Source organism: Argiope bruennichi, chromosome 9 (assembly GCF_947563725.1).
Source record: "Argiope bruennichi chromosome 9, qqArgBrue1.1, whole genome shotgun sequence".
NCBI classification, from domain to species: Eukaryota; Metazoa; Arthropoda; class Arachnida; order Araneae; family Araneidae; genus Argiope; species Argiope bruennichi.
The window spans coordinates 53,932,196-53,953,475 of record NC_079159.1 but is presented as its reverse complement, the minus strand read 5'-3'; the positions used below and the strand labels follow the sequence as shown (position 1 = coordinate 53,953,475).

The window sequence follows — 21,280 nt, the reverse complement described above, 5'->3', positions numbered from 1 at the left end:
AATGGGTGAGGGTTGTAAACGAGATAAATCAAGTGAAAGTAACGAATTCAATTGGATAATTTATGACTTCATTTTGACCAATAATAATATTTCGCATATTATTAAAAAATCCTTCAATTATATTGTAGAATGCGACTAATGATTCAAATGAAGCCTTTTGTAGTAATAACTTAACTTTACCATTGAAATAACACATGACGCGCTTCTTTTTTTTTTAATTTAATGCTTTGAAATTGAACAAACTTTAATCAAACTTTCAACAACCACAACTGGATATTCGAAACAACTATGTTCTGTTTTCGAGTTCCACCGCAAAGCAAACCCATCAAGTTTTACCAATTGATTTAATCGGCTCATTAACAATTCAATCGACTGGAATGTTGTTCATTTCGATCACTGTTTGATGAAGATTATATAAACTATCTAACTTTTACTTCGTGCTTCATGTTGTTGTGACGATACAGTAGTAGTAACTGTGACATGTATAATCTATTTCCTTCATTTTGTTGTGCATTTTTTTTTTTTTTTTACTTCTGTTTCAATTTGCAATTTTTCTCGTTTTTTCTTGACAGCATTAATACGACGAGCAACAGCAAAATGCAATTCCAGTTGCAGTTCTACCATAGCAGAGTCAAAAAATCGGAATATAAAATAATAAAAAAAATACAAAACTGTTGTTTTGACATGGTATTTTGCAAGCCCGCTGACAGTTATCTGTTAGCGATTTAAGCCGCGTGAGTGTCTCTTGTTTTTTCAGTAGCGCCAACAGTAAGACTTAGCTACTTCATGCGTCACATTCGCTTGCACAGTCCCTTTTTACAGGTGGGCACATTCTCACAGATAGAACACAGAAGAACAAACATGCCCGAACTGGGACTCGAGCCCGAGACGTCCAGATCACGGGGAAGACGCACTATCCTATGCCAGGACGCCGGCAAAAATACAAACCTTCATGATGGAACAAAGTTATCAAAATTAATTTTGAGCATTTAGGAGCTTACAAGACATTAAAAAGCTGAATATTATGAAATTTGAAAAATTTTAATGTGTCATTATTTTTTTCTTTAATTATTTTTTTTATAATTTAGTTATTAAATATGGGTAAAATTTAAGAATGCTGTCCAGTTTCCCGCTAAGCATGCCAAAATCATGCCAACGGAAAAATTTGAGCCAGATATCCATAATCTAAAGAATTGCAACAAATAGGTCAGGTTTTTAATAAAAATTTTAAGGATTACCACATTTAGGCATAAATCTTCCTCAAAAATTTAGCTTTGCCAAACGATCAATATTACTAATTCGGGCTTATATATGCAAATCAGTGTATTAAAAAATGTTTCGTGCCGAAAAAAAAAATCATTATTTTTTCGTCTACATCCTATCCCAAAAATACAATACGATGTAGACATAAAAATTCCTCTTAGAATTTTCATAACTTATGTTTTTAATAACGCAGGAACTTCAAATTCATTTTCATCCGACAATCATCTTTCTTTTTTGCATTATAACAACCAAAGTTGATAATTTCAAAAAATCATCAATTGCACATATTTTTCAACTGAATATTAAAAAAAAAGTAACAGAATCAGTGGCGGATTTCCAACTAGGCAGACTCGGAAGTTGCCTAGAACCATTAGGCTGAGAGAGAAAGCTAATTGAATAAAAAAAAATATTTCCCAAGTTAATAAATAAATGTTTGTAAAATTAAAAATTCTGAAAGATAAGATAATATTACAACTTAATCAAGCATATTAGTCAGGGTCCTATGCGTTTCATGTTGTCCTATATGTTTATGTAGCTATAAAAATATTTATAAACAACAAACCTTTCCTTCAATAATATTGTATACAAACATGGATGGCGGACATTTTTAGAGTCCTAATAATTAAATAAAAGCATTCACTAAGTTAATAAATAATACTAACAATAAATAAACCATTAGCATCTTAAAAATGTGCTGAAATGTGAAGTTAAATTAGTCATCTTATTAAAACTTTCGGCCCTGGTGAGGCATATATAACTTCAGAGAGATCATTTCCTATTTGGTAAATAAGTCCTGCTTTTATATGGATTATCGTGAAAAGACCCATTTTTACATGGCATTTAAAAAATTAACCATGCAAAAGTTGGATAGAAAGGGTTAAGAGGGGGGGGGGCTCATAATGTACATTGCCTAAGGCTGCAAAATTCTTGCTCTTTAATAAATTTCAACATTATGATAATTAGTTTTAAAATTTCACATATAAAATTAAATTTAAAATTAATTTAAAGTAAAATGACAAGAAAAATTATAAAACTTTTTCGATCAATCAAAATATTCTAATACAAAGCTTCTTGCTTATTTTCTTCAAAGGAAATATGAAAAATTAAAAAAAAATTAGAATGATTTTACATGATTTTAATTTGAATATGTTCGAGCGCATGGTTCTTATAAAGCAAAGATAAAACTCCAAAATGAAATAATTCTAAAAATAAATCAAAACAAATTTCAAAGTTTCTGGACGCACAGAAGTTGCGAGGTCACTAGGTTTTGCCTATTTTATCTATTTGATAATCTAGCCTTGAATAGATAACATTTTAAATTATGAAGTGAAAATTGAATAACAATAATAGTTTTTATACTGTTTAGAAAATGTTAAAACCGTAAAAGAAAAACACGACAGTCTTTCAGTGTAATCCATAAACTTTTAATATTATTAAAATATCAAAATCTTGTTGTTGCTTTGCATTTCTTTGCAACACCTTGTACTAAAAATAATAATAAAATTTTATTCTTTAATATAATTTCCTTTTCTTCATTACATTATTTTTATTACTATTTCCGTTTGATAATTTTATACGGGAGGAAGAGGGAAATAGGCAGTTCTCTTAGTTTATTAATTGTTTACGTTTTTTCATTTTAAAAAGAAAATGCGAAGTTCCTGACTTTCTAAAGAAACCATTAAAAATAATTGCAGTACAAATAAATACATAAATAAAACATTCTAATATGAATAAAAAACAAAATCGCATTTCTTATTTATTTTTCTTGTTCAGTCATAAATTATATTAAGATTTGAATCTAAAATCGACGATTGCTTAATAAAATGTTAGTTATTTTAATAATAAAATAATACATGAAAATTCTGTATAAACCATGTTTATTTCTATAAAATTTTGAACACATATATACTTAATCACATAAGTAAGAATGCACATCAACTATATTTTTATTTTTTGAAGAAAAACCAAACATAAGAAAAAGACGCATAAAAAATAAGGATTTATGGCATGAAAAATAAATTATGTTTTATCACAAAATAAAAAAATTGCTGCTAAAAACATAAAAGTTTAATCTTCAAGACAAGTTTAACTAAAAATTTCATATTTATTGCACTATAAAAGTATGCAAACAGAAACAAAGAAAAAAAAGGATCGATTTAACAAATTTCTGCAGTAAATGCTTAGAATTCATGATGTTTTGGAAGCCTTCAAGTTTAATTGCTTTTTTTAGAGCATTCAATTCTATAAAGTTTGTCTGATAGTTTTCTGCCTTTCTTCTAGAATGACTTTTTAAGAAAAGTTTTAATTTTGATGTTTAGTTTTTTAATTTACCGATTCAGATAATCTTACAAATGATTATAGTGAGATATTGACGGTTTCAATAGGATTCTGAATAATTTCTATACACTATGAAACAGTCATTCTTGTTAAATTTAGCAGTATATATGAGATCATTACGTTGTTGGAAGATGTATGATCTCTGAAGTCCTAATACGGAGACCTTCGGCGAACATTTCGCCAAAGTCTAATCGCCAATCTAAAAAAAAGTCTATTCCTGACTTTTCCTATTATAACTAAATTGCATTTTCTTGAAGCAATTCTAAACAGTAATAAAATTATCATTGTTTAGCAATTCCTCTTACGATCATTAAAAAAGCTTTGCCTTAGCTTGTTTTTTGTTGTTTTGATGTTTCTTTGAATAGTAGAAACTCCTTGAGACAAGAAATCAATCCGTTTCATCTGATAAATTCCATAATTTCAAAACTAGAAATCATTTGCAAAGTCATTTTTTTGTGGTTAACTTTCCTTACGAAGGTTTTCCCTCCTATATTTTTAACATGATATCACGCCTTTCGAAATATATGACGTCTCAAGCTTGCATGATATCACACATTTATTTTCTGTATCAAATGCTGGAACTCTAATTTGTAGATTTCATTTTACATATACATACAATCGACTGATTTTTTTTTCGTTTCTTTAATACAGACAGTTGCCTGACCTTGGAGGTTTTGGAGTACTTCTTTCAATTTTAACATTTTAATTGCTTTTTATACAGTTGAAGGATTTCTTCCTTTTATTTTATAAATTTACATTGAGATTTTTTTCTCCTTCCGGGGATGTATATTTAAATACATCTTTCTATGGGATAGTTCATTTTCATATAGTGCCATCAGTGAATCAATGAAAATTTTAACGTCCAACTTGCAATATTTAGTATAAAACTTTTCAATTTTTTTTTTAAATTCAAGGAAATACAAAAATTATTTTGCTCAATATTTTCAGACATTTTTTATTTATTCTCAATACGTCAGAGCGTGCAGATACCTTTTAACGCATATTTTAATGGGAAAAAATAAATTTAAAAATTAGAAAAGAAATAAGGATTACGTTAATTAATAATTATTTTCTATACTGTAACTTAAAGCAGTAAATAATGCCATCTAGAACAATTTTTTTAGTTTATTTATTTGAAAAATGTTGAATTTATGATTTGAGAGACGTAATGAGTGTAATTATTTTACGAAACAGAACATTACATCATTTCGGACAAAAAGAAAAAAAAAATGCTTAAATGTAATTTTTTAAATCTTTTAATCGATAATATTTCAATTCCTTTGGAAATAATAATAATAGATTACAGTTACTTCTTACATCTGTGGCAGACTATAGTTCATAGGTTATTGCGCAAATTATCTGCACTTAAAAACAAATACATAATTTTACGAATCTAATAATCTTGATGATATTTTCAGACGTCCGATTGTATATTAAAAAAACCATATTTCTTCTGTTTAATCCACAAAAATCTCTCTAATAATAATAGTGTACAAGTTTTATTTAATAACTTGCTATGCTAATTTTAATTAATGTATTTAATGTCACATATTTTAAATATCCAGTGAATAAGCCAATGAAAGCACGTGGATTCCTAAACCGTAGATTATTCAAATTTCATAGAAAGATGACGCAAATGCATAAGTTTTATTTTATCTAAAAAATATTTATTATTTAATACTAAAAAATTGTTGGTGAAATGAATGTTAAAAAAAATTCGCGCTTCTCAAACAGAAAACACCAAACGATCATTGTTTTGTTTAATTTTACTAATATTTTTTAAGTTTCGCTGTTTAACACGTAAGCACTGAAAGTTTACGACACCCATTATAATAATTGTTATTGATTGTTTTCTGATAGTAAAGAATGGATTTTCTTTTTTCTTTATGCATCCTGACATTCTAGTGATATGACATTTTGTACACTTGTGTATTTTCGAAGTTTAATAGAAGTTTACTGTTTTAATATTTTTAGAATTTAATTACTATTTAATTAATGAATTTTAGTTAAAATTTTATTTTATTCAAGCAGCATCATCAATATCGAACTTGAGAAAAAATTGAAATCTCGATTTCATATTAATATAATAAAAGACTAAAAAGAAAAAAAATTAAAAAATTCTACTTTTTAGCACATTAATAAAAATACATTATGATACCAGATGATAATCTTTTCTATCAGATATGATAATTTTACAAAAATTTTGCTTCTATAAATAATTAAACTATATTCATTTAATAGTAAATCTGCTTTTATTATGTGCTGCTAATTTTTAATTGAATCTATATTTTCATTTAATAATAATAAATTTCATTTCAGAAAATGATGGTAGAGTACTTTTTGAAAGAATACATATTCTTTTTCTTTTCGGCACTATCATTTGTGAATTTTTAAATGTATATCAAAGAATTGTTAAATAATTTCAAATCCTGAACTCTAAGTTTAATACGCTTATAATAAAAAACAACAGCATTACATGAACAGTGATGTTTGTTCCCAATTCAATTTTTAAATAATGGTGGATCTGTTCGCTAAAGCATTAAAATTCCAACAAGGCCAGAGGCAACGCATATCAAAGTAAGATTTGGAAAATTTTATCATAACAAAAGATAAAATTTAGCAAAATTTATCATAACTTCGATAAAAAATACAAAACTTAGGATAGGATTTAAGATAAATTCTTTTTTTCTTCTTCAATCAAATTTAATATTCATTTCATGGAAAATAAGCTTTAACCTAATTTTTTTCTTTAGTATAATCTGTATTCAGGAGATTTATTGTACCTTCTCTCACAAATTTAGTTAAATTTCGAATTTATTTATTTTATTATGCGAATTTGATTTGAATAATTTATAGAATCGGTTCTGCTGACAAATGGATTTAATGTCGTTCAAATAAATTAAAATGAATTAAAAATGAAAATAAAAATGAACATTTCAAAACCGGAGTAATTTAAGAGCAAAAAAAAAAAAAAAAAAGCAATCTAAGTTAAAATGACTCATTTGCAGACGATTATTATCATTTTTTAAATTTGTAAAATTATTCTCAAAAACGAATTTTCGACAAGAACCTTATTAATGTTAATAATTTTTCTACTTTGGTTTATTTTGCATAATTTAAGAGCTCAATAAAAATTTGTAAATGACTATCAGTCTTTTTAAATGTATTCAAAATTATTTAAATTTAAGTTTCTAATATTTTAAATTCAAATGATAATATTCAATTATATTAAAAATATCTTTGATGCAAAATAAATCGATTTGGACTGTTGAAACAAGCTAGTCTTAAAAAATGTTATTTAAATTTAAAAAAAAAGAGTATTAGGAAAGACGAATAAGTGGCGCAATCGCGGAGAGTCAAGTATGGTATACATATTCCGGATGTCAGTTTTAGGAAGCGCTATGGAGACAAAAAGATATAGCGTTTATGAAATTTTTACTTTCTGGCATACGAAGAATGCAAGAGAAAGTATTATAATAATCAAAAAAATTCGACGAAACTTTACGTTTCAGACCTCCTTGTGACCGAAAAACATATTTTTTGGGAATTTTTCTATCTGTCCGTCTGTCTATATAGACGATAGCTCAAAAACGCTTTGAGCTAGAAGGATGAAATTTGGTATATGGTCTTTGCATCAAATTTGTAAATATTTTACTAGTTTTGAACGAAATCCATTCAGAGGAAGTCTGTCTGTCCATTTGTTCAAATTTAATTTAACATGATGAATATAAAACGATTAATCGAAATAGTAGGATACAATTTGGTACACAGATTTGCTATCAAAAGTGGTGTAGATATCAATGGATTTTGGAACAGTCTATCAAAAACTAAAGCATTTGTCGTTTTCTAATATCTTAAATATGTAAACACAATAACTCATAAACGTAATGACTTAAATATATATACATTGTATGTGATTTTATGGCTATAATTGCAGTTCTGTGTCAGATTTTGGCTTCAATCTGTCAGAAAAAGTGTATCCAAAATAACTTTCGGTGCTCTGGTTTTGTGCATTAATCGAATCCCAGCGATTACTCGTTGAAGAGTGAACACTTATTGTCTCTTTCTTTTGTTTGCCAAGGGTGTACAATATATTGGTATCATTGGCTCTTTAATAAATGCACATAAGTACATTTATTACAGAATAAGTGAAGTTAGTTTCAGGGACATCATTTCCTCTGGTTTAAAGTCAAAAAGACGAAAAATACTTACGGCATTTACCCTTACTAAGTCTATGAAGACGACAGATGGTAAAATTATTTTATTATGCCCAAAGCGCAATTTTTCCTCGTTACATCACTCGGAAAAAAACAAAAATCAAAATTATAATTTCTAATTACCAGACCACTTTAACACTATGACTATTTCCTTGACACTCGAATCGTTTTTCCTAATTATTAATTGTGCAATTTCTTTTATATTTTTACATAAAAAAGAATAATAAGTATTTATAAATTTTTTCAAAGTTATCACTCTTTGTATTATATTTTGGTAGAAAGTAACTTCGTTATTTTGTTTTAATAAGTGAAATAGTTTTAACTATAGAATAATAGTTTAATATTATTGAACTACTAAAGAAGAATTGATTCATTACCAAATGAATATCTACAAAAATTCTCATTTCATGAGACTAATAATGATGCGAAAATTTTTGATTTGAGAGCTAACTCTATTATCTAAAATAAAAGAAATACTTCAAAGTTAAATTCATCTAATTTTAAAATTATAATAGTTTTCTCTTTTACAATTAATTTTTTCGCTTACTACCACACTCACTCTTTTAATAATTTTTAGTCACATCACTATGTTTTCGAAATAAAAATACATTTTTTATATTTAAACACATCGCCAATGAAATCTAGTTGCTCCAATAATACGCTTGTATATATAATATTATAAAGATAGAATGCCAAATATGGCAATCGAATCCACCGTTTACCTGTATTACGGCAACCTCTCCTCGCCCAAGGCGGTGTGTTCGACGGACAGTGGACGTGAAGCTACCATAGTTACCTAGCATTGTTTACAATTTGGCAGCAACAGTGGAGCCACTTGCCGTAAATGAAACCGGTAAATCAGTTCGGTCCTAAACCATTTATTTTTTTCTGACTAAGAAAGCGAAACGGGAACTCTTCCTGTTATTTGTGAACATCTGCGGTTTGTTACGGTTTTTTGCATTTTTAATTGTGAATGTGACTTTATTAGAACCGAAACTATGGACGGAGAAAGTGATGTACACACATCGGATGTGAATGCAAACACTGAAAGCAAAGCTGGATATTTCCAAAGAAAACGGGTAAGTAACTGACGTTTATTGAAGCTTTTGTTTTATATTTGATCGATTTTGGTTTAGAAGTAACTTTTGTTTGCTATATCCTTCAAATGTAAACTATGAATTACATGTCAGCTCTGTCAAAACATATTAGATGCTTCGTAAAATTTTATAAATATCTGTTGCCTTTTGGATAAATATTTTGTGTAAAGCAAAGAATGTGTTTCTTGAAACTGTAATGCACTTTTCATTTTTGCTTATGATAATTTCGATGCAATGCGTTTCATTCACCAGTTTTGATGTTTTAGAATGATGTATCATTTTTACTGCACTGTAAGATGCTATTTGCTGTGACTAAGTATTGACAATTGGAACGTTCTGAAATACTTAAAGTTTGTTTGGGAGTGACTAATAATCATGTCTGATCAAATACGGTTATAATCCTTTAGAATTCACAAACATTTAAATCTACTGTAGATGCATTCAGTTTTATTAAAATTTCTGAAAAGAATATTTGAATAAAATTGGGAGCCTAGGAAAATTTAGTTTTCGAAAGTAAGCTCTTTTCTAAGTTCATCCAATGTTAATGAATTCTTGTTTGTTGTTCAAATCGTATAATGACTGTTAACCATGCCTAGGAATAATTATTAGTAGAATAAAAGCGCTCACAAAAATAAATTTCAGATGTTTTGAAAAAAAAAAAAATAGAATTACTGCATCTTAATCCGGATATATTATCAAATATGTAAATGAGCTTTCTTAAGAATTTGAATCAAAGTTTGCTAAGTTCCAAATTAGAAAGGCTTTTGATTTAGCAGTTCAAAAATTTGATTGCATTTAATTAGATTGATAAAAATTTCACCATAACCTTGGCATCAATTTCATTTTGTGTTTAATTTTAATCATATACACACAAACAATAAATTATTATTTGAAGATATCGAAGCTAACAAGAAATTTGTCAAAGAAGTATTAATTTACTGTATAGAACATTTAACTCTTTATAACAACAGAATTTTAGTTTGTTGCAGCTTTGTATAATTTTGGTTTTAAATAAGAAATGTATGGAAAAATCTTAATAAGCTTTCCATCATTTTTCTTTTGGTTTCCATTTAATATATTTTTAGCAAATTAATATTTTTTATGTTATTATTAATAATATTATTTTTTATTCTGAGACAAATTTTCATCTATCATCCGGCTTCAGATTTTGTACCAGACGACATTTTCGTAATCCGAATTGAGTTGTTGGACAATCATTTTGATTCGGTTGTTCTTTCGGAATCTTCTTACACTTTTATGCTCTGCTTGTTAAGTATGAAATGAACGATTTTTTTATACATGTATTAAAAAAAATCGATTTATTTGTTTTTAATATTTTTATGCTCCGCTTTATATTAAGAAGTGAGACTAGGCTCAGAATGTGGGATTTATAAATTGAGGAAAACAGTTTTGAACGTATAAAAAAAGAGAAAGAAAATGTATGTATTATATAATTTCAAAAATAAACATAAAAAAAATAAATAAGTACTTTATAAAAAAAATGTATATCCTTTCCGTTCTGTAGCATGACGTTACCATGGAAACAGTGTTGCTTTATTGGTGTGAAATTGCATTGGTGGAAAGTTCCAGCAGGAAGTCGAAAATGTATATAAATGGATATATTAAAAAAAATAACTCTTTTCAATGATTACTTTAATTTCTTTTCTTGGCCATCTGGCTAGTTTGAATCAATAGAATAATCTCAATAGAACATGAATATTTGTGTAGTATTAATACTAAATGCACATTTTAATTTAGTCTAATAGATACACATTCGAATTTTGAATATTAATCTTAAAATAATCAGGAATGTGTTAATTATATTCCTGATTCAAAAAACATGTAACTGGAGATGGCTCTTTAAGTTATAAATTCGAAATTTAGATATGATTTAAAAGCTTTCTTCGTTATTTAAAACAATTAGATTTGAGAAAAAGAATAATAATGATTATTATTTTTATTGTGTAAATAATAAAGAATATTTTACACGATCTGAAGCTAAATAATAATAATAATAATATTGTAAATATGACTAAATATTGTTTTACAATATTTTTTTGGTACTTGGAATTTAACACAGCACTTTCTTAATTGTCAAACTAAATAAACAATCTATAAAATTGCTGTGTGACATGAATACAAAGAAACAAAAACCCAATTTTTGGCCTCGTTCATATAAATTTTAAATATTGGGATAATAAATCTTAAAAAAGCACAACGCTTTACTTTTATTTATCATACTACCGTTCTAAAAACCCCTCCGCATTCAGTTTGCTAAAACAAATGAATTAAAGCTATTTTGTTTCAATCCCTGGAGTCATATTCTTTATAAAATGGGGACAAAGGACGGACAAAAATGATGTTTAATATCCTATCCAAATACAGACGTCTGTTGGGTGAGTGAACTCGTGAGTCCACGTGCGTTTTCTGTCACCGTAGCAAAAATTATAAATCTCGTTGTCACCAGACGCGAATATGCAACTACTGTTCTTTGTTCGCGAAATCTGCCAAGTTTTTCTTTTTTCAATCAAATCGGAATTCATCGTTTTTATTTCCCTTAAGTAACTCTACGACTTTGCAACGATATCATTTTTTTTCCTCTGCCAGATTGTAAAAAGATGATTTATAAGAGTTTTTTTTTTTTTTTTTTTTTTTTATGAAACCACTATAGTTTGATGTTTTTAAATTTAGTTAAATGATTTGTTTCTTGGTGGAATCGTAATATTTCCTGTTACATTTTTTTATGGGAAAATGCATTCTACTTTCACATTTATAATACATAAAGTAATTTCATTTCATTTAATTAAAATTTCAAAAATATTGCTGTCCAGCTGAAATAATTTATGCATAAATAGCAAAATGTCAATGAAAGATGCGATTCCCAGTATCAGTACTTTTTTTCTTTGCAAAAATCGAAGCTTACTTTTTAGAGGCTTCTTGTTAATTTAACACTATGAGCCCGAACTAGTCCCAATCACCCTTTTAGACAAAATACTAACTCGGGCGTTATGGGACATATATCAAAAATCAAGGAGTGAAAGGCAATTTGCGATTACCTACACATGGTAAGGACGATTCCATTATGTGTTCTTTCATGAAAAATTAATCCGGGTTCGAGACACACTTGTCGAGCTTATAAAGATAAATTTACATAACATTTCATTTCATTTTTTAGATCATTTAATAATTCTGTTAGTTCTATTGATTAATGTAATTAATGAGGCCAGTACATATTTATTACTTAACATTGTCCCTTCTAGTATTCTAAATATCGCTTCTTGATTTGATAGCAAAACGATGGAAGTTGTAGTATACCGGCTGACTTTACAAATTTTGTAACTGCATATTTTTATCATCGTATATGTATAATTAATTTTGCAAACTCAACTTTCAATACAAATATTATTTATAAATATAAATTATAATTTTACTCATACAGATTTTTTGACGTATTTGGAATGCTCTAAAAATGTCATGTCCCTAATGAAAGAATCGGAATCTGATCGTTCGATACCTACTTCCACCGAACATCTGTTAAATATGCGGCCTTGATGTATATTAAATCTGATCTCAAGTGTTAGATGTCCTCCATTGGGTGGTGGGACGTTGGCTCGTCAGCTGACTACTTTTCAAAAATACTCCTCATGTAGCTCCAGAATGGAAATTAGTGTGAGAGAAATCAAATAAAATGAAGGGACTCGAGTAAAAACTTTGAATGATGCAATTAAAAGAAGTAGCTACGAATGCGTCAATTTTTTTCGTGTATAGCTTGAAATAAATTTTTGAAAGATATTTCATATATTCAACTCGTATTGTTTTCTATTTATCAATCCATCTAATTTGTAGACGCTCAGTTTCCATACATTCGTGAATTTATATTTTATTTTTCAAAAACAACCGATATTACAGTATACCTTGTTTATATTGATAGTTTAAATATAAGCCAATTAAATAATTCCAACTTTAGTTTAATTTAAAAGTCTCAGTTTGTGCCGAGGATTTTTTAAAATAATGTTTCGGTTCACATTATCATAAATTCTCAAGGAAATAAAAATAGTAATGATGTTCGACACCATATTATTAAGTGGGATGCTTTTCTCAGTTTTGTCTGACATAAATTTCATTAAAGAATTGATTTGTCTTATTTGCACCAACACTTTTTTAAAATTTCCATTCACACTGGTGAATAGAAAGAATGTGTATTTTAAACTCGTGCTATCTGTGTCTGAGGGCCGTGGTAGCCTGATGGTAAGGTCTCGGCTTATGATCAGTAGGGTTTCAGGTTCGAGATTCCATTCCACCGAAGAACCGACATGTAAGGGGGCCTGTTGCACGATAAATCCGTCAGGGCCAAACGTCCTCCCGTTGGTGTGGTGTGGAGAGGGGGGTGCTAGCTCAGGTGTCGTCCTCGTCATCTGATCGAGGTTCAAATTACGAGGTCCGTCCCAAAATATTCCTAGTGTTGCTTTAAACGGGACGGTAATATAGCTAACTAACTAACCCTGTGTCTGGAGATGGGATTACAAATTTCTGAAATATTTATAATTAAATAATTAATAGAATAATGTATTATATTAAAATGCGAAACTTGAATGTTAACATTGCTTTATAAATGTAATTAATATTGCTGTCTACAATATCATTGAAAAAAATTAGCAAAAAATAAACACCGGGAAAAGTACGATTGGTCGAAGTTCACCGTTTTAAGGTGATTTTAAATGAGTTGTGATAAATATTAGATTAATGATTATTTTTATTTCTTCTTTCAGTTTTACTGAATTTTATTTGCCGTAGTTATAAGTCTAGAATATTCAATTCACATTAAATTCATACAATCAAAATTTACTGGAATTCACGTATATTGAGTTCGAGATTGTTTTATTGCATTCCAATCATTTAAATAAATTTTTAGTTCTGGCTATCATGAGATTAGACCCATGAGATTAGATTATTTATGTTCACAAAGAATAATGAAATACATGAGATTGCAACGCATTAGCGTCTCTTTGTATTAATTCCATAAATATGTATGATATGGTATATATATATATATATATATATATATATATATATATTATGCACGATATATCTTAAAGTTTCTGATTGAAATGTGTATACAACATATACGATCGCTCTTAATGGGAGAAACTTTTAGAATGCATATTAAGATGTATTTTTAATTTCAAATATTTTTTTTAGTTTTTATAGATTTAGAATTTCTACAATTTAAAAAATTATTTTCATATACAAAATAATCAATTATTTTTAAAACTGGAAGAATTTTAAAGCCTATATATCCAAAATAACATACGAGCAACACTCGTATTACAATATCAATATTGGCATAAATAATTTCAAGCAATCTTTTATTTCAAATAATTGTTTAACTCTAGAACTATCAGACAAGCCAAAATGATTAGTTGATCACTAGAACATTCTATGACTATGTTAATCTCTAGCAGTTCTAGTGGTAAGATTGAAAAATGATATATAATTTATATTGTGTTCGCTGGATTTTATTTGTTCCATATAATTAGAAAGATTATTTATTCGCAACTGCATTTTTCATATAGCTTGTTGATTATGTTTTAAAACGTGTACAGCATGAGTTCTGTCATTAATATCTTTTTTTAAAGTTTAATAGGAATAGATATGAATTTCTTTTGAAAAGAATTTAGGTGCAAGGAATGCCTTTTAACAGTGAGTTTTAGTTAGTTTAATTCATAATTCCACAATTCAAGCTTCAGTTGTAATCTATAAACTACAAATTAACCGTTTAAATCTCACTTTAGGTAATTACCATAGGCAAAGTCTTAAATATTTTTATTATAAACAAGGATTATATATGTGATGTAAAATGAAAACCATCTTTTCAAAGTTTGAAAATTCTCTCCATTATTACCTTGCAAATTACTTTATCATATATTTTCGAGCTAAATATCAAAACTATTTTTGGAAACTGTTATGCAATCATGCATTCAGTCTCACTTGCCAGAGAGTGAATGATTTAATGGTTCGAACATTGACAAATAGATCTTCCTCAAATCTAGGACAAAACACTGAGGGTTGAAAACAACATTGATGACAAACAAAAATTTACAATTGGAGCAATCGAATAAAAAACGATAAGCAAAATGAATTTATACAAAATACATTTGCTGAAAAAGAAATCCCATAAAAATCAATTTTATTGTTTGTATTTGTATCATTTTAATTCTCCGTAAAAGAAAACAAAAAAGATTTGTTGTAAATATAATTTCAGTTATTTTGGTTGACAATATTTTAAAAGAGAAATATGTATACAAAATAATATTAAGAGATATAAATAACCAATTAAAAATGCAAGGCAGTTTAATTATATTAAGGTTCCGTTTCGAATTAACTCGAGGGTTAAATCTGGAGTGGACATTATAATTTTGAAGCATGATTAGAAATGAGAACACCATCTAAACCTATATTTTATCTCCAAATTTTCAAGCCATCCCCAATGGGAAGTCGATAAATCCACAAAATTTAAAATGCTAACAAAATAACTAATGCAATTCTAGCTCTTTTCAACAGTTTATTTTTTTTAAATAATATATAACTGATAGTTTCTAATATTATTTAAACCGAGAATAATATAATAAATTATTAAATAATTTGTTATATTATTAGATAAATAATATAATTATTATATTATAAATTATTTTACAATAAAAACAATAATTATTATTCTTTTATAATAATATAATTTATAATAAATTTATAAATTTTACAGTTAAACAAGGATATCAGAATTGATTATTTGTTAGATATAATGAAGTTTTATTTCTTTGATTGTTGAAGCAGCATATTTTAAATGCCTGGATTTAGTATTAATTACAAGTGCTTAAAAATAAATTTTATAAAAGAAATGCTATTTGATAATTAATGACCTTTAAAAAAAAATTATCTATTGCAATATTAAAAAAATTAATACGTTTTTATTTTCAATTAGAAATTCTAAACATTTTCAGTTTTAAAATTAGTAATGCTATACTGATGTTCAACTTCAAAATTGCATGGATTTTTAATTTTTAAATACTGACGGCACCTTCATTTGGCACTGTTATTTTATGCCTCATTTTACTTACTCGTGGCGATCGGAATTTCTGGCTCTTAGTTATGGGTAATTAAAACCGATATTTTATTTGTCTCCACCTCTTAAAAGCGTATTAAAATAGCTAAAATGATTTGAATCCATCGACAATCGAATTTAAGGGGAAACGCAAAATATCCTCAGACAATCGGAAATCTTAGGTGGTGATCTAAAAAACAGAATTTATAGAAAATTTTCCGTTTTGCTTAGTATGTAAATACGTAGAAATAAATTTGATAAATTTTCTTTCTCATTCGATTTCTATAAATTTTTTTTATCTACAATCATGTCAAAAATAAAGCTCCAAAAGAATGTCAACAATACGCAGCTGAAATATTAATAGTTGGATAACATTTCAGCTGCGTAGATTTGTGCATTCTGAAACGATGAAAATTGTTTCTTTTTTTTAAGCAAAATTTATTTATTTCTTTTTCTTTATTTTTATGAAGTTTGTGTTAAACTGCAAGTAAAACCGATTGCTGTGCATTTATTTAAAAAATAATATGAGCGTAATTTTACACTTTAAAAAATCTATTAAGTGAATGCAAACAAATTACTACAGGAAATGTTTTTCAAGAGCAATTAATTCGAACAATGGGGTCTTTCGTTTTAGGAGATGAAGAAAAATTTATTTCTCTTATTAAAAATTATAATCTGTTTTCATTTATGGGAAATGAATATTTATTTTTAGTATTATCTTAAAAAAAACTTTTTAGATTTATACCTTGAATGAACTTTTGAAATTTATATAAGATTTTATTGGGTATTCTTTATATAAATTTTCTAATGCAAATTTACATAGCAAAATTTGTAAATTATTCGTTCTTTCATTCCGAAAATTTCTCTAATTTTATTTTTATTCTCCAAAATTATTTAATCTTTTTTTAGTTAATTCATTCAAGTACAGAATATTTAGCTGTAAACAATCTACAGAAGAAGAAAGTTCTTTTACCAATCTTTTTTGAAATGGTGGAATAAAAAAAATATAGCGAAAAAGAAAGGAAATAGAATGGTAGTACATAATAAGTATCTCGGACCTGAAGGAAGTGTGAAAGGAATAAATTATAATGTTCTGAAGTTAATTTTATAAAACTTGTTGTATCTTTTGACAAATGAAAAAACTAGACAGAAATTTAAAAAATATTAAAGGATGAAGAAACCTTTAATAGATTAACTTTTTAAAGGAAAAACTTTAAGGTGTGAAGGATAAACTTCATTTTCATATTTAATTTTCTTTCAAGCAATTAATAGGTAACTGCATTTATACATTTTTTCTTGTACAAGAAAAATCCAAGCTTTATTTTTTTTAATGAAATGAATTTAGAAGACATTGGTAACAAATAATATTTAATTTGTTTTTCTTCTTTCGAATTTTCTTTAATAAGCAATGATTTGATAATTAACATAAAAAATAAAATTTAATTAAATTGCAACGTTTTTGAATGAATACAAAAGACTTTAAAATAATAGCTTTTATCAAAATTCGCTATATTTCTTATAACATGTCTTCTCTGATTCTTCTCTTATTCAAAGCTGATGGGAAATCCGTTAACAGCCAATAAAGCACATCGTAAAACTATTAAGTAGCACGTGTTGTGGTATAAAATTCCATTAGCCCAGCGTTCCACTCCTGTAACCTAATTATTGATAAAATATTTGGACCAGTTGAACCGTTTCACTGAAACAGTCCCGTTAATTGCTTGAAGCAGTGAAGCATCAAATTTTTAATCAAATTTGCTCTTCACAGCTTATAAATAAATAACGGACGGTTATTTTGTGCTATCGTCTGAGCTCCCATAAATTGTTTTTTTTTTTTAAGATTTAATTTCACGTATTCATTACAACTCTTCTGCACGAATGAATTTTGAAACAAAATTATTTTATACAATTCTGAAGTAATTGATTCCCAAACGATTTTTGAAAAGTAATTTAACCAGGAAAAATTATTCTAGTATTTTACATTTGCGTTTTAATGTCTTAAAATAAAATAAATTGATAAAAGGAAGAATTCATTATGCTAAAAAAGGACTCTTTTTTATATAATATCATTATGTTTTAAATATTTAAAAATAATTAATTTTAATCGATAATAAATAATTTATAAAAGTAAATGTTGAATACATACCTGTGGCGTTCAGACGAATCGATTGAAAAATAATTAATTGTAATCGTATAATTTTTAACTGTAACCATAAAAGCTCTACAGTTTTAAATCGCAATCTCTAACGTATGCCTTCAAATAAGGAGATCTGAAATTCCTTTTCGCTGATTGAGTGGATAGTATGCTGGGAATTCATATATCGAGTAAATTTTTTATGACCATCTTATACTTACCTCACTAACCTCAAATTTATGATCAACTTTTCATTGCAAATAAAATAATTTATTTTTATACTTTTAAAAATAAATAGATTGGAGGAAGTATTTATCCAATTATGTTAGTTGTTTACTGCAAAACATGACAACACGATATCGCATACATGATCAGAAAGGGCTGTTAGGAACAATACGCACCGGTGATGTCTAGGCAAACTGGGAAGCATCTGCCTTTTTAAAAGTACTCTAGGAAAAAAAAATTTTAAAAAATGATATTTTCCCGCTTTCTTCAGTGTTATTTTTTAAAGTCTATTTATTTAAATTGAAATCATTTAAAAAAATGAAATCCAAACGTTCCTAAAAATTATACATCGTCATTTGATTCGAACTATGTGGATTGTTTATTTGTTAAGTAAATTGCAAAGATATATTTATTGGATTTATAAGATGTAACCGTTATGTGTAGAATACAATTTTTTTACAGAACAATGTTTCCCATTACCCCTGATTATTGTTATCGTGGGGTAATTAAGAAAAGGTTTTTATTGTATTAAAAATATTTTTTTCCATACATTTGGCGTAATGGAGCATGATGGAAACTGATATTAAATTTAGGAACGCTGTAGAGTGCCGTCCCACCTACAGTGGATATTATTTTATGTCGAATTATTGACATTTTAAGCGAATTTATCATGTGATCTACTTACATACTTTCCATGAATGAAAGCCAATTATTAATAACGATTTGATGCTGTTTGACGTCAAATACGAGAGGAAACAAGAAAACAGACGTCAAGGAAGGAAAAAAAAAATGTAAGGCTAAGGAAGAAAGTTGAAGATGATTTTAATTCTTTTCAAAAGAAACTATTATGAAGATGGAAAAAGTAATGAAAAATAAAATTATTACCTTGAATCGTCAATGGTTGAGTTTTCAACAAATTTGTACATTTTGATCGATCATGTTGAGGATATCAGGGTGAAAACCTATTATTCGTAAATCTGATGGATTGATGGTGATCAAATGAATGAACAAGTTTGAAGAACACCAGTTTGATTAAATCAAAGTATACTTTGATGTTTAATTATAGCTTATAATTTCCGAATGTCATATAAAAGTTATTCTAACAAATCCTATCTGTTAACTAGACTTTTTCAAGTAGCGAAACTGTCAGAGATTGAATGTTCTATTTAACCTGTTAATTGGATATGACGAATTATTTCTATGGGAAACAAATAGAATATGAGTTCATTAGCTGGTTAATATGTTAAAGGGAAAGCCGTACTTTTTGCTACTAAATTAATTTACTACTGTTTACTTTCTTTAAAATGTGTTTCTAAGTAATTTCCTCCTGGTATCTCTTAATTTTCCGCCATTTCTGATTTTATAAACGTTTATTCTCTGATTCTTCCCGACAAGATTATATTATTGAATTATCGAAATTGAAGATATTAAATAGTTATGATATACATTTTCATTGAAAAACTGTAAAAAAAGCAGTACTTTGGAGTAGTAGGAAATAGGCGATGAAATAAATATTGAAGTAATCTGCAATGATGTCTTATTTTGAATATATTCTCGTCAAATCAGCGTATTACTGTGATTAGAAACCAAAACACGTGTTCCCAGTTATCTAATAGTCTCTGAGGGTAATTGGGTATGTACCAGGTAATTATGAATCACATTGTAATTAAAACTGTTTTATTATTTTTGAAAAAAAAAATGGATTGTTTAAGGAGCTCTAAAAAACATAATTATTTACTCACATATATTATAGGTTTATTTCCCATTTGATACAATAATTCAAATTGAAAAAAAATTATAAAGTCTATAAAATTTGTTTTCAATTTGTTAGGTATTTATTGTTTTCAATTACCCTAATTGACTCTAAGCACTGATTTTCTAATTTTTAAGTTTACAGGTAACAAAAGATATTATGTAACCTTAAATGAAATATTTCAATTGAAATGAAGTAAAAATATTTTTGTATTGTGCATTAATTGTAAGAAAATTTCTTTTAGTATATAGTTTACAGAAAATTTCTTATTCTCAATTACTTTTCTACATAAAATCTCATACCAGGAATCGCAGCTTAAAACTTAGAAAACAATAACAGCTCTGTCCTGTATGTATATTGATTTACTTTCATGTAGGAGGCAGTTGTTTTCTAAAACCACAGAGTCTCTTGTTCATTGGGTTTTAACTCAAAGAATTAAATAAATTTAATGGAAACGGTTTTAAATACGGATTTTTAATAATGCACTGAAGATAAGAAATCCTTTAATTTAATTACTTTCTTCTTTTTGGTTTTAATTTGCAGTTCCTTATATTAAAAATTATGAACCTATTATTATTTTTTTGAAATTCACTATCATGTGGCGCAACTCTTTGCAATCAAAATTCAATGAAAATAATCTATCTATGAATAATTAAGTATTGAAAGCATTATATTATATTGTCATCAAGGCAGTGTACAAATTGTGGAAACTCTAGTACATTAGGAAGTGAAAAAAATTGATTGAAAAATTCGACCTCTACGGATATGAAATAAGTAAATTTTAATAAAAGTGTTTTAACGAAATTAATTGAACGTCTCTTTGTATTTTTTTTGTAAAATTTTAAATATCGATAAATATATGTGATGGTGATGATGATAATATATTCAGCTCGTTTGTTTTGCTGATCCATACTTTTTGCAAGCAGATGTTTTGAGGGCAGTGAGCTTTTCCTAGTTTTCTTTAAAAAAAAATGAAGCAGAAAACGGGAGGGATGGTTTTGGAACTGCTGCACAGGAAAATCATTTGAATCAACATATGGGAAACGTGTATTTGATAAAAGCATTGGCCTAATGTATAAGAATAATGTATTTAAGAATTTATATATTTATCTTTTCAATACATTTTGAAATAAAAAAGTAATCCTATTTTAATCC

General features: G+C 27.2%; 1 protein-coding gene across 1 annotated transcript in view; it reads left to right on the top strand.

Annotated features, from left to right (window-relative positions):
• Nucleotides 1–8,582: 8,582 nt before the first annotated feature.
• The window catches only part of LOC129985208 (rhophilin-2-like), a 140,799-nt gene continuing 128,101 nt past the window's right edge, over nt 8,583–21,280 (top strand). Inside the window, exon 1 of the mRNA XM_056095147.1 lies at nt 8,583–8,896. Within this exon, the coding sequence (XP_055951122.1) occupies nt 8,816–8,896 (81 nt within the window). The 5' untranslated portion in view covers nt 8,583–8,815. The remainder of the gene's footprint in view (nt 8,897–21,280) is intronic.